The sequence below is a fragment of the Macaca fascicularis genome, chromosome 5 (genome assembly GCF_037993035.2).
Source record: "Macaca fascicularis isolate 582-1 chromosome 5, T2T-MFA8v1.1".
Taxonomy (NCBI): domain Eukaryota; kingdom Metazoa; phylum Chordata; class Mammalia; order Primates; family Cercopithecidae; genus Macaca; species Macaca fascicularis.
In genome coordinates this window covers 50,747,084-50,760,141 of record NC_088379.1, presented here as the reverse complement: position 1 = coordinate 50,760,141, position 13,058 = coordinate 50,747,084, and the positions used below count along the sequence as shown (strand labels likewise).

At 40.5% G+C, this 13,058-nt stretch overlaps 1 protein-coding gene across 3 annotated transcripts in view; it reads right to left on the bottom strand.

Annotated features, from left to right (window-relative positions):
* The window catches only part of PLAC8 (placenta associated 8), an 80,457-nt gene that overhangs the window by 2,109 nt on the left and 65,290 nt on the right, over window positions 1-13,058 (bottom strand). For all 3 annotated transcript variants that reach the window (XM_065545003.2, XM_005554911.4, XM_045392380.3), the window contains exon 4: window positions 2,163-2,276. In XM_065545003.2, the coding sequence (XP_065401075.1) occupies window positions 2,172-2,276 (105 nt within the window). In that variant the 3' untranslated portion in view covers window positions 2,163-2,171. The remainder of the gene's footprint in view (window positions 1-2,162; window positions 2,277-13,058) is intronic.

The following is a 13,058-nucleotide window of genomic DNA, read 5'->3' as shown; positions in this document are numbered from 1 at the left end:
ACAGGGTCTTATTCTGTTGCCCAGGCTGGAGTGCAGTGGTGTGATCATAGCTCACTGCAGCTTCTACCTCCCAGGCTCAAGTGATCCTCCCACCTCAGCCTCCCAAGTAGCTAGGGCTACAGGTGTGCACCACCACACCTAGCTAATTTTTGTATTTTTTGAAGAGACGGGGTTTCAACATGTTCCCCAGGCTGGTCTTGAACTCCTAGGTTAAAGCAATCCTCTTGCCTTGGCCTCCCAAAGTGCTGGAATCACAGGGGTGAGCCACTGCACTCAGCCTCCATTTCTATTAATTAAAACCACATCTTGAGTCAGTGATCCTCTGTTTGCCCCATCTAATTCACTTACTCCCTTGACCATCCTGCTGCGTGCCCTGGGAGGCGACCTGGGGACTACAGTGACACTTGGCTGCCTTCTGCCTTTCTGGTGGGTTCAGCCAACGGGAAACCCAGAAGGACATCCTAAAGTGAGGTCAGGGTACTTTTTCAGTTCTGTGGGTTGCCTGCGGCTGCTCAAAACCCTCTCTTGAGAGGATACTGTTTCTTTCAGGGCAGCCTTCTTCACACAGCTCTCTCCTTAAGGATTCAGGTAACTGCTCCCTCTTCTCCTCCCTGGGGCTGTTGCCAGGCAGATTATTACACCATGCCTTGTTATTTCCCTACAGTGCCCCACCCACACCTTTATACTTAGTCTTCATTAAATCCTTGAACTATCACAGTTTCAGTGCCATCAGTTTCTCGTTGTGAACTAGTACACACTTCTTCTTTAGAATTAAAAATCACTTCTTTCAAGAAACTTTCACTTATACATCTTATAAGATGTGATCTTTTCCTCCTCTGAACATAAAATATCACTTTGTCTATAGCCATTAATTGAATTCTGCATTTTAGTTAGGGGTTTGTCTAATCCCCCTTTTTTAGTATAAAGTCTATAATGACAGAGGGACCAGCTTATTCATCTTGCCCCCCAACCCCACCACAATACCTAACAGTATCTTACCTAGTCTTAGATATTGATACATTGATACATTACTTGCAAAGACAATGTATACTTGATCCTAGATCCTTGATACATTACTTGCTAAGTAAATGAACATTTTTTTACATATCTCCCAAGAGTTATTTTTATACAGAGTCTTTATCACTTCAGGAAGGAAATTGGCTATTAGAAAGAGTAGAAAAATTGTTTTCTTTCCATACTCAAGACATATTCTACAGGGGATGGAGTAAATCATGTTGATTTCTACTTAACTACATCCTCAATAGATAGTCCTGAGAAAAATTAGTTGGAAATGACTTGATTGAATTTCAGATGGTGAATTCCATATAACTTCCAAACGTTCTAAATTCTATTTCCACCTCTTTCAAAGTTCAACTTCTCCAACAGGAGTTTTCTATTTAACCTCACCTTGCTATGATAGATGCTTTATGCCACAATCAATCCAAATATCATATAGTATGTTATTTTCTTTTCTTTTTTTTTTTTTTTTTTTTTTTTTGAGACGGAGTCTCACGCTGTTGCCCAGGCTGGAGTGCAGTGGCGCGATCTCGGCTCACTGCAAGCTCCGCCTCCCGGATTCCCGCCATTCTCCTGCCTCAGCCTCCTGAGTAGCTGGGACTACAGGCGCCCGCCACCGCGCCCGGCTAATTTTTTGTATTTTTAGTAGAGACGGGGTTTCACTGTGGTCTCGATCTCCTGACCTTGTGATCCGCCCGCCTCGGCCTCCCAAAGTGCTGGGATTACAGGCTTGAGCCACCGCGCCCGGCCAGTATGTTATTTTCATTGCTCTTCTATTTTATAATTATTTACCAATTCCTTTTGTCAACTTGTTTGTCTTAGCAGGGAAAATGTTTTCTAATTCTTTTGTATCTCACCATACTCTGGTATTTTACAACTGGTAAGTGCTTCCTTAATAGACCACCAGAATTCTGAGAAGTTTAGAAAATTCACCATTCCTTTATTTACTAAATTATAGTTTCAAAGTATGGAGCTATCTTCTTCATAAGAAGAAATTAAAGCCAATCTTGATATTATGATAGCACTTCAGGAGACTTAAGAAATAGCTATTGCTGAATTATTCAAAACAATGAGTAATTGACAAAGTCGTTAGTGATATTTCTAAAAACCCACATATTCTGAGAGGAATGTTTGCATTGACTCACCATCAGTTTTTAGAAAGCACGCATGGCTCTCCTTCTGTTGATATCTCTCTTGATTTGGCAAAGAGAACAATGAGGACAGCAAAGGGTTACCATATAGTCATCACAAATAGATCCCTGTTTGAAAACAAAAAAGAAATAAAAATATAAAATTCACCTATTTGGAATTAAGACTTGCCACATCTTGAAGAGAAGCAGAAGGCACTGCTCTTTAGGATTCAGAGTTTGGATGGATACATTTAGGAAATGTTACCTCGCTTTTTCATATAAATGTTGTCTCATTTTATGACAGAAAACATTTTCTATACTTTACATTTCTGAAAATGTAAGAAGATGTCCAACCAAACTATCAAGTATGAGAGTTAAATATCTTTAGGAAGTGGAATTTCAAAACTCTTTTCTCCTGGACCTCCTCTCTGTCACAGGAAGTTAGTAGAGGATGTGCTCCACCAAAATGTGGGTGTAAACCAAGGAAGAGGAAGATACGGGATATAAGAAGCAGGAGTCTAACATAGGAGAGAAGCTAATGGAATCTCCAGGGTCATGGTGAAGGGAGATCCCAGGATGAGAGCTAAGCACTAGGAATAATGGGCAACTAGTTCAAAAGGTAGTAGGACTGGAAGTGATTTCATCATGAAGATGAAAATGATAAAACATCTACGTGTTGAAGGTGTTGGGAAGAGATTTAGAAAACTGGCAAACAATTTGGGGTTAAAGGACTCATAAGTAAATGGAGGAAAAATACTAACAAAAAACTCAATAATTACTAATACCAGGAAAAACAAAATTGAACAGGAAAAGCAATCATATTTACTACATGACTCAGCTCTGAAGTTGAATAAAACAAATATAAGTATCCTAACGTAAACACTGAATATGGAATTAACCATATAACTATATTGGAAAGAATGGGATGGGGGAGAGGGCACATGTGTGTGGTGGGGGGAGGAGGAGAAAACAGAACTAAATTCACATCTTCCCTAGTAGGAGGTTAACAGATAATGCCTCTAACTAAAAGTCAAGAAGTAGCAATACAAGTGTGTGATTTGGAGATATGGAGAAAAATTCCCAAGACATCAGCTCTAGGGAAGAAGTAAGGAAGAAACTTTTGGGGACTACTTTGTAAAATTAGATGATTTTAAAAACACTTTGTTTCAGGGTTTTGATAAATAAAAATATTAAAGCTGCATTAGAAAACAGTGGCATTTACATTCCTGGCATTTAATCGACTTGAAACTGAACACAGTCATGGGCAGGGCACGAGATGAACCCTAATCTCCATCAAGTGCAGGGTCTACAAACCATATCAAGCACCGATCTTAGAAGCAGTTTAGGGAGGGTCAGAACCTTGTAGCCTCCAGCTCCATGACTTCTAAACTATAATTTCTAATCTTGTGGCTAATGTTAGTCCTACAAAGGCAATCTAGTCCCCAGGCAAAAAGGAGGTCTGCTTTGGGAAAGGGCTATTACCATGTTTGTTTAAACTATAAACTAAGTTTCTCCCAAAGTTAGTTCAGCCTACACCCAGGAATGAACAAGGACAGCTTGGAGATTAGAAGCGAGATGGAGTCAGTTAAGTTAGATCTCTTTCATTGTCTCGGTCATAATTTTGCAAAGGCAGTTTCACCACCTCAGTCTCCTGAAAAAGAGTTTCAGGCTAGGACTACAGGTGTGCTCAACTGCACCTAGCTGAAACTATTTTATATTGTCACTTAAAAATATTTATCATTTTGTTAATTCCAAAAAAAAAAAAAAAATGCTTACTGACAGCACTTGTGAACAAAATTTAAAAATAATAAAAATTAAAACAATTTTAAATGCATGCTATAGATAATTTTAATGACGAATTGAAACACAGAACAATATTAAGTGAAAATAACAATATAATCCCTTTCTACCCAATGTCATTACGAGAGATAAACTATTAATAATCTGCTGTGTATCCTCTTTCCTTAGCTTTTGTTCTATGCCTATGACTCATATAAATATAGATTAGACGAAGATACAGCTATGAACATGGACATATAGAGTTTGGCATTTCAGGAGTTCTTTTGTTTTTTAAAAATGAGGTCATACTATCCCATAACTTATTTTTCCTACTTGATATATGATAGACAATACTGTAAGACATTTCTATGTCTTGTTTTATGTCCTTGAGAGCTAAATCTTGTGACCATATGGGGATACTTTCTTTTGGTTTCCACCATCCAGAGGAGAGGAATTTGGGGGTTCATGTCATAGTTAGTCCAAAAAATTTTTCTTGAGCAGATAAAAGCCTTGTGAGCTTGAAACTGGCTTCTCTAAGCTCCTTCTGGAAAAAGCAGTAGAAACTACTCAGTGCTATATAGCTCAGCAGCTAAGGTGTTATCTTTTTGGCAGTGGCGGCCTGGGTTCAATTGTTGGCTTCTGGAATGATTCCTTTCTGGTTTGTTATTTGTGTAACTTTGCCATTTATTGAGGTGTTTTTCCACCAATGGATAGCTTCTGATTTCCCCTCTTGAATTTTCCTTTCTCTGAACTACCTCGTGGAGATTGTAAATCTTGTAGAAAAGAAACTGCTTGCCATGTCCTTGAAGAACCGAGGAGGTTACCTTTGGTAAAGTTCAGAAACCAGAAATATTGGCCGCGTGGCATGGCTAAAGTCGGGTAATAAGATATCTGAAAGGATTTATTTTTTAGAGAGTACTTTGTTAAAAGTCAGCTTAATTAAAAGTGGATAAACAAGCTATAGGTATATTTAAAAGGCCTTTATATTTTTCTCTTCTTGGAACTTGTTTTTCTGAAAAAAGATTTTTTTCTTCTCAGTTGACTGAATTATTTTTCTCCTTTTTTTTTTTTTTTTTTTTTGGTCTTGTCATCCTTAAGGCACATGAGAGGCCCTAAGATAACTTCTGGTAGCCTAGGACTCATTGGGAAAAACAGAGGAGGCACCAGAGACTGCGTTTTGGCGGGGGGGGGGGGGGGGGGGGGCGGGGCGGGCGGAACACTGTTTTCCTCATGAAACCCCAGGAATTGGATACAGCCAAAGTGGATAGATGCCTGTCAAAATCAAAGACTCTGTTCTGTTTTGCATTGTGTTATCTGACGGTTTTGAGTTGGGGGGTATCAGCAATCACTCTGCATTATGAGAGAGCTTTGGTGTGTAATAACTAGATAGGAAATATACTTTAAGGGGTGGTTAACAGTAGTATGGAGGGATACTTGACTCTTCACACTTAGATCAGAGAAGCATGCTCTTGGCCACCTGGAAGATAAGGCAACATGCTCACCCCTCATTGGGAGATGAGACTTTCATGAGGATGGGCTAATTACAAAATGGGCTGATTGGCTTTGGGCTGCCTTGTAATGAAATGCACAGTCGGTAAAAGCACTGCACTGTCTTCTTCCGTAGTATTTCCCTCCTTTTGGGGATCCAGAAACTAGTATAAAATGGCATCTTTAACTTTGGAGATCTGTCTTTGCCTTCAGCTGTTTGTTTGTTACTTGTTTGGTCCTAGAAATGCATGCTCTCCCAGCTCTGTTCCTCCAAGGGCTCCACCCTGAAGCCAGTCATCCAATTAAGAAACGGGCAAATGAAAAAATCTTACAAGTGCCCAATCTTCTTTCTGTCTGTATTTACATGTGAGGTGTGTGTGTGTCTGTGTGTATGTGTGTGTGACGTTTACATATAAAAGAGCTCTGATTAATTGGCTTAGAAAAAAGGGCTTAAATAAAATATTTTGTCAGAACAATAGAAACTTTAATGCCTTTTTGTTCACATGGCTTTAGTAATCTTTTGGAAATAAGGACAGTTTTAAAGATTATTGGTAAAATAAGTTGTCTTGAAAATGTAGACATTTGTCCTAAATTAAGGTCAGATATCAGATTTGCTAAATGCTTTAAGGTCAAACCGTTTCTTTGACTTTTGAAAATTGTTCGATTTACCTACTTTGGCGGCCTAGCTAATATATAAGGCCTGGGGACATATGGAGAGCCATGCCCACTAGCTATGCTAAAAAGTCAGACCTTATCTTCATTTCTGTCTAATGTCCTAGGCTCCACCCCAATACATAATTAAAATCTCTTACTTATCAGAGTTTTCACCAAAAATAAAAGTTGCTAAGAGTTAATACTATAACATGTAATTGAGACCACTGGAGAAACAGTTTTAAAAAATACAAGGTGTGTAGGGAATGTGTTTTTGGTAAAAGATTGTAAGAAGGCATAGGAATATGGCTTTTGTTAAAGGGAATGTAATTTTGTCTAGTTCTGAGGGTTTTTTTTTTTTTTTTTTTTTTGAGATGGAGTGTCGCTCTGTGGCCAGGCTAGAGTGCAGTGGCGCGATCTTGGCTCACTGCAACCTCCGCCTCCGGGATTCAAGCGATTTTCCTATCTCAGCCTCTTGAGTAGCTGGGACTACAGGTGTGCGCCACCATGCTCAGCTAATTTTCATATTTTTAGTAGAGACGGGGTTTCACCATGTTGGCCAGGATGGTCTCAATCTTCTGACCCTGTGATCCGCCCACCTTGGCCTCCCAGAGTGCTGGGATTACAAGCGTGAGCCACTGTGCCGGCCCGAGGGTTTTAAAGATTGTCTTAACCTAAAAGAGTAACGGGACAAAACTAAAGGTTTAAGGAAAGTGAAAAGGGTTTGTAAAGGGTTGATCTTGTAAAACATTCTGTTAGTATAAACAAGTTGGCCAAGAGCTAAAAAAAATTATTTAGCATTTTTCCAAAGGTTAAAACATTCAAATCATACTGACGTGGGGCCAGAATCTGGGCCCATGTGTCCAAATAACAGGATTTTCTTAGAAAATGGATCTGCTGTTTGATGGAAAATTATAAAGCGTTCTAAAAAGTTTATGAAAATCTTACCTTATGGTCAAACTAATTAAAACTGGATAGATATATACAATTGTATGTAAAAACTAGCTTTAGCATTAAAGACGCACTAATGCAAACATGAAATTCGGTTTTCTTTTTCAAAGATGATTTTTATGTCATGTTAAAAGATAATGAAAGAGTTTTGTTTTCTCCTCTGGGTAAATGGCAGGAACAAAAGGAGGACAGAAAGAAGAGACAGATTCGGCTGGCTTCACGCCATCTTCACTGAGTCTTGTTTAGAAAGCTAAGTCTCCTCTATTAGAATAAAAGGTTTGGTTTTTTTTTTTTTTTTTTAATTTTGTTAGTTATTTTTGCCAAATGAATGACTTATGGTGACTTGGGATTCTATTTTGTGATATCTGGTGTTTTAGACCTTTGATATTTGACAAACTTTCCAAAATCAAATTATAAATTATGTTTCTTTCTAACCTAATAGTTAGATATTAGGTCCTCTAAATGGCTTATTTGGTACAAAAATCATACAGGAAGCATTGTCAAATATGAAATTACTTTCTTTGGTCTATATTTGTGTAAATGTGTTATTGGTATATGTTCTAAAATTATATAAAACTGCTATAATTCTAATATGACTTAGTATATGTTAACAATAATAATTATAATTATTATGTTGAATGGCTGTGTGCCACAGAAGTAAATTTCCTTGTCAATTGTGCCTTTAGCTGTGGCTGCCCTAAAATGTCTTTGTCATCCACAGACAATTGTTTTCTCACTTTGGTCCTCTTTAAAAGACGATTTTTTTTTTTTTTTTGAGATGGAAATTTCATTCTTGTTACCCAGGCTGGAGTGCAATGACACAATCTCAGCTCACTGCAATTTACAAATTGAAGGTCTGTGGCAACCCTGCATCAAGCAAGTCTATGGGTGCCATTTTTCCAACAGCGTGTGCTCACCTCATGTCTCTGTGTCACAGTTCGGAAATTCTTGCAATATTTCAATTTTTTTCATTCTTACTATATCTCTTATGGCCACCTGTGATCACTAGACTTTGATGTTACTATTTAATTATTTTGGGGCACCATGAACTACACCCATCCATATAAGGTGGTGATATAGTTTGGATGTTGTCCCCACCCAAATCTCATGTCAAATGTAATCCCCAATGTTGGAGGTGGGGCCTGGTGGGACGTGACTGGATCATAGTGGCAGATTTTCCCCTTAGTTCCAATAGTGAGTGAGTTCTCGTGAGATCTGGTTGTTTAAAAGTGTGTAGCACAGGTCGGGCGTGGTGGCTCACACCTGTAATCCCAGCACTTCAGAAGGCCGAGGCAGGCGGATCACAAGGTCAAGCGATCTAGACCATCCTGGTAAACATGGTGAAACCGGTCTCTACTACACACACACACACACACACACACACACACACACAAAGATAGATGGGAGAGACAAGATTGCACCACTGCACTCCAGCCTGGTGACACAGCAAGACTGTCTCAAAAAAAAAAGTGTGTAGTACCTATGTCCCCCTTCCTCCTGCTCCAGTCATGTGAAGTGTTGGCTCCCCCTTTGCTTTCTGCCATAATTGTAAGCTTCCAGAGGACTCCCTAGAGGCAGATGTCACTATGCTTCCTATACAGCCTGTGGAACCATGAGCCAATTAAAGCTCTTTTCTTTATAAATTACCTAGTCTCAGGTACTTCTTTATAGCAATGCAAGAATGTTTTCTTTATAAATTACCCAGTCTCAGGTACTTCCTCCTTTCTTTTTTTTTTGGAGATGGAGTCTCGCTCTGTCGCCCAGGCTGGAGTGCAGTGGCCCAATCTCGGCTCACTACAAGCTCTGCCTCCCAGGTTCACACCATTCTCCTGCCTCAGCCTCCTGAGTAACTGGGACTACAGGCACCCGCCATCACGCCCAGCTAATTTTTTGTATTTTTAGTAGAGACGGGGTTTCACCTTGTTAGCCGGGATGGTCTCGATCTCCTGACCTCGTGATCCACCTGCCTTGGCCTCTCAAAGTGCTGGGATTACAGGCGTGAGCCACCGTGCCCGGCCCGGCCCAGGTACTTCTTTATAGCAATGTGAGAATGGACTAATACCGACAGCAAATTTAACTGATAAATGTGAGTATTCCAACTGCTCCACTGACCAGGTGTTCTGTTCTCCCATCTCTCTTCCTTTCCTTGGGCCTGTCTATTCCCTGAGACACAATAATACTGAAATTAGGCCAGCCAATAACCCTACAATGGCCTCTAAATGTTCAAATGAAAGGAAGAGTCCCATATCTCCTAATTAAATCAAAATCTAGAAATAATTAAGCTTAGTGAGAAAAACATATTGAAACCAGAGAGAGGCTGAAAGCTAGTCCTCTTGTGCCAAATGGTTAGCCAAGTTGCAAATGCAGTGGAAAAGTTCTTGAAGGAAATTAAACATGCTACTCCAGTGAACATATACACGATAGGAAAGCAAAACAACCTTATTGCTGATCTGCAGAAAGTTTGAGTGGTCTGAATAGGAGATCAAACCAGCCACAATATTCCCATAAGTCAAAGTCTAATCCACAGCGAGGCCCCAGTGCTCTTCAATTCTGTGAAGGATAAGAGAGGTAAAGCTGCAGAAGAGGCTGGGTGCGGTGGCTCACGCCTGTAATCCCAGCACTTTGGTAGGCTGAGGTGGGCAGATCACAAGGTCAGGAGATTGAGATCATCCTGGCCAACATGGTGAAACCCGTCTGTACTAAAAATACAAAACAATTAGCTGGGTGTGGTGGTGCGCACCTGTAATCCCAGCTACTCGGGAGGCTGAGGCAGGAGAATCGCTTGAACCCAGGAGGCGGAGTTTGCAGTGAGCCAAGATCATGCCCCACTGCACTCCAGCCTGGCGACAGAGCGAGACTCCATCTCAAAACAAACAAACAAACAAACAAAAAAGAAAGCTGCAGAAGAAAAGTCTGAAGCTAAAATAGGTTGATTCATGAGGTTGAAGGAAAGATGTCATCTCCATAACATAAAATCACAAGGTGAAGCAGCAAGTGCTGGTGGAGAAGGTGTAGCAAGTTATCCAGAAAGTCTAGCTAAGATAATTAATGAAGGTGGCTACACTAAAAAACAGATTTTCAATGAAAATGAAACAGCTTTACTGGAAGAAGATGCCATCGAGGAAAGTCATAGTTAGAGAGAAGTCAGTGCCTGTCTTCAAAGCTGCCAAAGACAGGCTGACTCTCTTCGTAGGAGATAATGCAACTGGTGATTTTAAGTTGAAGCCAATGCTCATTTGCTATTTGCAAAATCCTAGAGCCCTTAAAAATTATTCTAATCACTTCTCTTTCCCCCACCCCACGAGAAAAAACAAAAAGAATTATGCTAAATCTGCCTGTGCTCTATAAATGCAACCACAAAACTTGATGACAGCACATGTGTTGACAGCATTGTTTAACAAATATCAAGCCCACTACTGAAACCTATACTCAGAAAGAAAGATTATTTTCAAAATATTACTGTTCACTAACGATGTACCTAGACATCCAAGAACTCTGATGCATACAAAGAGATTAATGTTGTTTACATGCCTTCTAAAAGAATATTTATTCTGCAGCCAATCAAGGAGTAATTTTGATTTTCAAGTCTTATTATTAAAAGAAAAATATTTTTGAAGGCTGTAGCTGCCATAGACAGTGATACTGCTGATGGATCTAGGGAAAGTAAATCAAAAATCTTGTGGAAATGATTAATAATTTTGTATTTCATTAAGAATATTCATGATTCCTGGCCAGGAGTGGTGGCTCACAGCTGTAATCCCAGTATTTAGGGAAGCCAAGGCAGGCGGATCATTTGAGGTCAGGAGTTCGAGACCAGCCTGGCCAACATGGTAAAACCCCATCTCTACCAAAAAATAAAAATAAAAAATTAACTCAGTGTGGTGGTGCACATCTATAGCCCCAGCTACTTGGGAGGCTGAGGTGGGAGAATCGCTTGAACCTGGGAGGGGAAGACTGCAGTGAGCCAAGATGGCGCCATTGAACTCCAGCCTGGGTGATTGAAACCCTGTCTCAAAAGACAAAACAGAAAAAATTCATGATTCCTGGGGGGAGATCAAAATATCAACATTAAAAGGAGATTGGAAGAAGTTGAGTCTATCCCTCATGGATGACTTTGAGGTGTGCAAGACTTCAGTAGAGAAAGTAACTACAGATGCGGTAGAAATAGCAAGAGAACTAGAATTAGAAATGGAGCCTAAAGATGTCACTGAATTGCTGCAATATCATGATAAAACTTGAATGGATGAGGAGTTACTTCTTATGGATGAGCAAAGAAAGTGGTTTCTTGGCCTGGCGCGGTGGCTCATGCCTGTAATCCCAGCACTTTGGGAGGCTGAGGTGGGTGGATCATGAGGTCAGGAGATTGAGACCATCCTGGCTAACACAGTGCAACCCTGTCTCTACTAAAAATACAAAAAATTAGCTGGGTGTGGTGGCGGGCACCTGTAGTCCCAGCTACCTGGGAGGCTGAGGCAGGAGAATGGCGTGAACCCGGGAGGTGGAGCTTGCAGTGAGCCGAGATCAAATCACTGCACTCCAGCCGGGTGACAGAGTGAGACTCCCTTTCAAAAAAAAGAAAGCTGTTTCTTAAGGCTGGGCGGGGTGGCTCACACCTGTAATCCCAACACTGTGGGAGGCTGAGGCGGGTGGATCACAAGGTCAAGAGATCAGCACCATCCTGGCCAACATGGTAAAACCCTGTCTCTACTAAAAATACAAAAGTTAGCTGGGCGTGATGGTGCATGCCTGTAGTCTCAGCTACTAGGGAGGATGAGGCAGGAGAATCGCTTGAACCTGGGAGGCGGAGGTTGCAGTGAGCTGAGATCGCAGCCGCTGCACTCTAGCCTGACAACAGAGTGAGACTCGTCTCAAAAAAAAGAGAAAGAAATAAAGTGGTTTCTTGAGATGGAATCTACTCTTGGTGAAGATGCTGTGACCATGATTGAAATAACAACAAGGAATTTAAAATATTCCGTAAGCTTAGTTGATAAAGCCATAACAGGGTTTGAGAGGACTGAATCCAATTTTGAAAGAAGTTCTATTGTAGGTAAAATACTATCAAACAGCATAGAAATCTTTCCTTTCATGAAAGGAATGGTCAATTGGTGAGGCAGACTTCATTGTTGCCTTATTTGTTTTTTGTTTTTGTTTTGTTTTGTTTGAGATGGAGTCTTGCTCTGTCGTCCAGGCTGGAGTGCTGAGGCATAATCTGGGCTCACTGCAGCCTCTGCCTCCTGGGTTCAAGCAATTCTCTTGCCTCAGCCTCCCAAGTAGCTGGGATTACAGGCACCTGCCACCATGCCTGACTAATTTCTGTATTTTTAGTAAAGAGGGGTTTCACCATGTTGGCCAGGCTGGTCTCTAACTCCTGACCTCAAATGATCAGCCCTCCTGGGCCTCCCGAAGTGCTGAGATTACAGGTGTGAGCCATCACACCCAGACCATTGTTGCCTTACTTGAAGAAATTGCCACAGTCACCCCACTTCAGTATCCAGCACCCTGGTCAGCAGCCACCAACACTGAGACAAGACCCTCAACAGGCAAAAACATTATGAATTGCTAAAAGTTCAGATAGATTATTATTAGTATTTTTTAGCTATAAAGTATTTTAAAATTAAGGCACATATGTTGTTTTTCGAGACATAATGTTATTGCATACTTAATAGACTATAGCGTAGTATAAGCATACCTTTTATGTGCACTGGGAAACCAAAAAATCGTGTGACTTGCTTTATTGCAATATTCGCTTTGTTGTGGCGGTCTGGAACTAAACCTGTATATCTGAAGTTTGCCTGTATATATATGTGCACACACACGCACACAAGCACACACACATCCACTCCCAATCTTATTGGTTCTGTTTCTAATGCACTTAGGAGAACCCTAAGTAATACAATCTCTCACCTACAAAAAGTGGAGTTGGTGTAATGGAAAGTGTATGAATGGACAGTTAGAACTGAGTATTGACTCCTTCTCTACTATTATCTTTGAGGAAATTACTCTACCTCTTAAAACTTTAAAGTTCTCATCAGCAAAATGTTG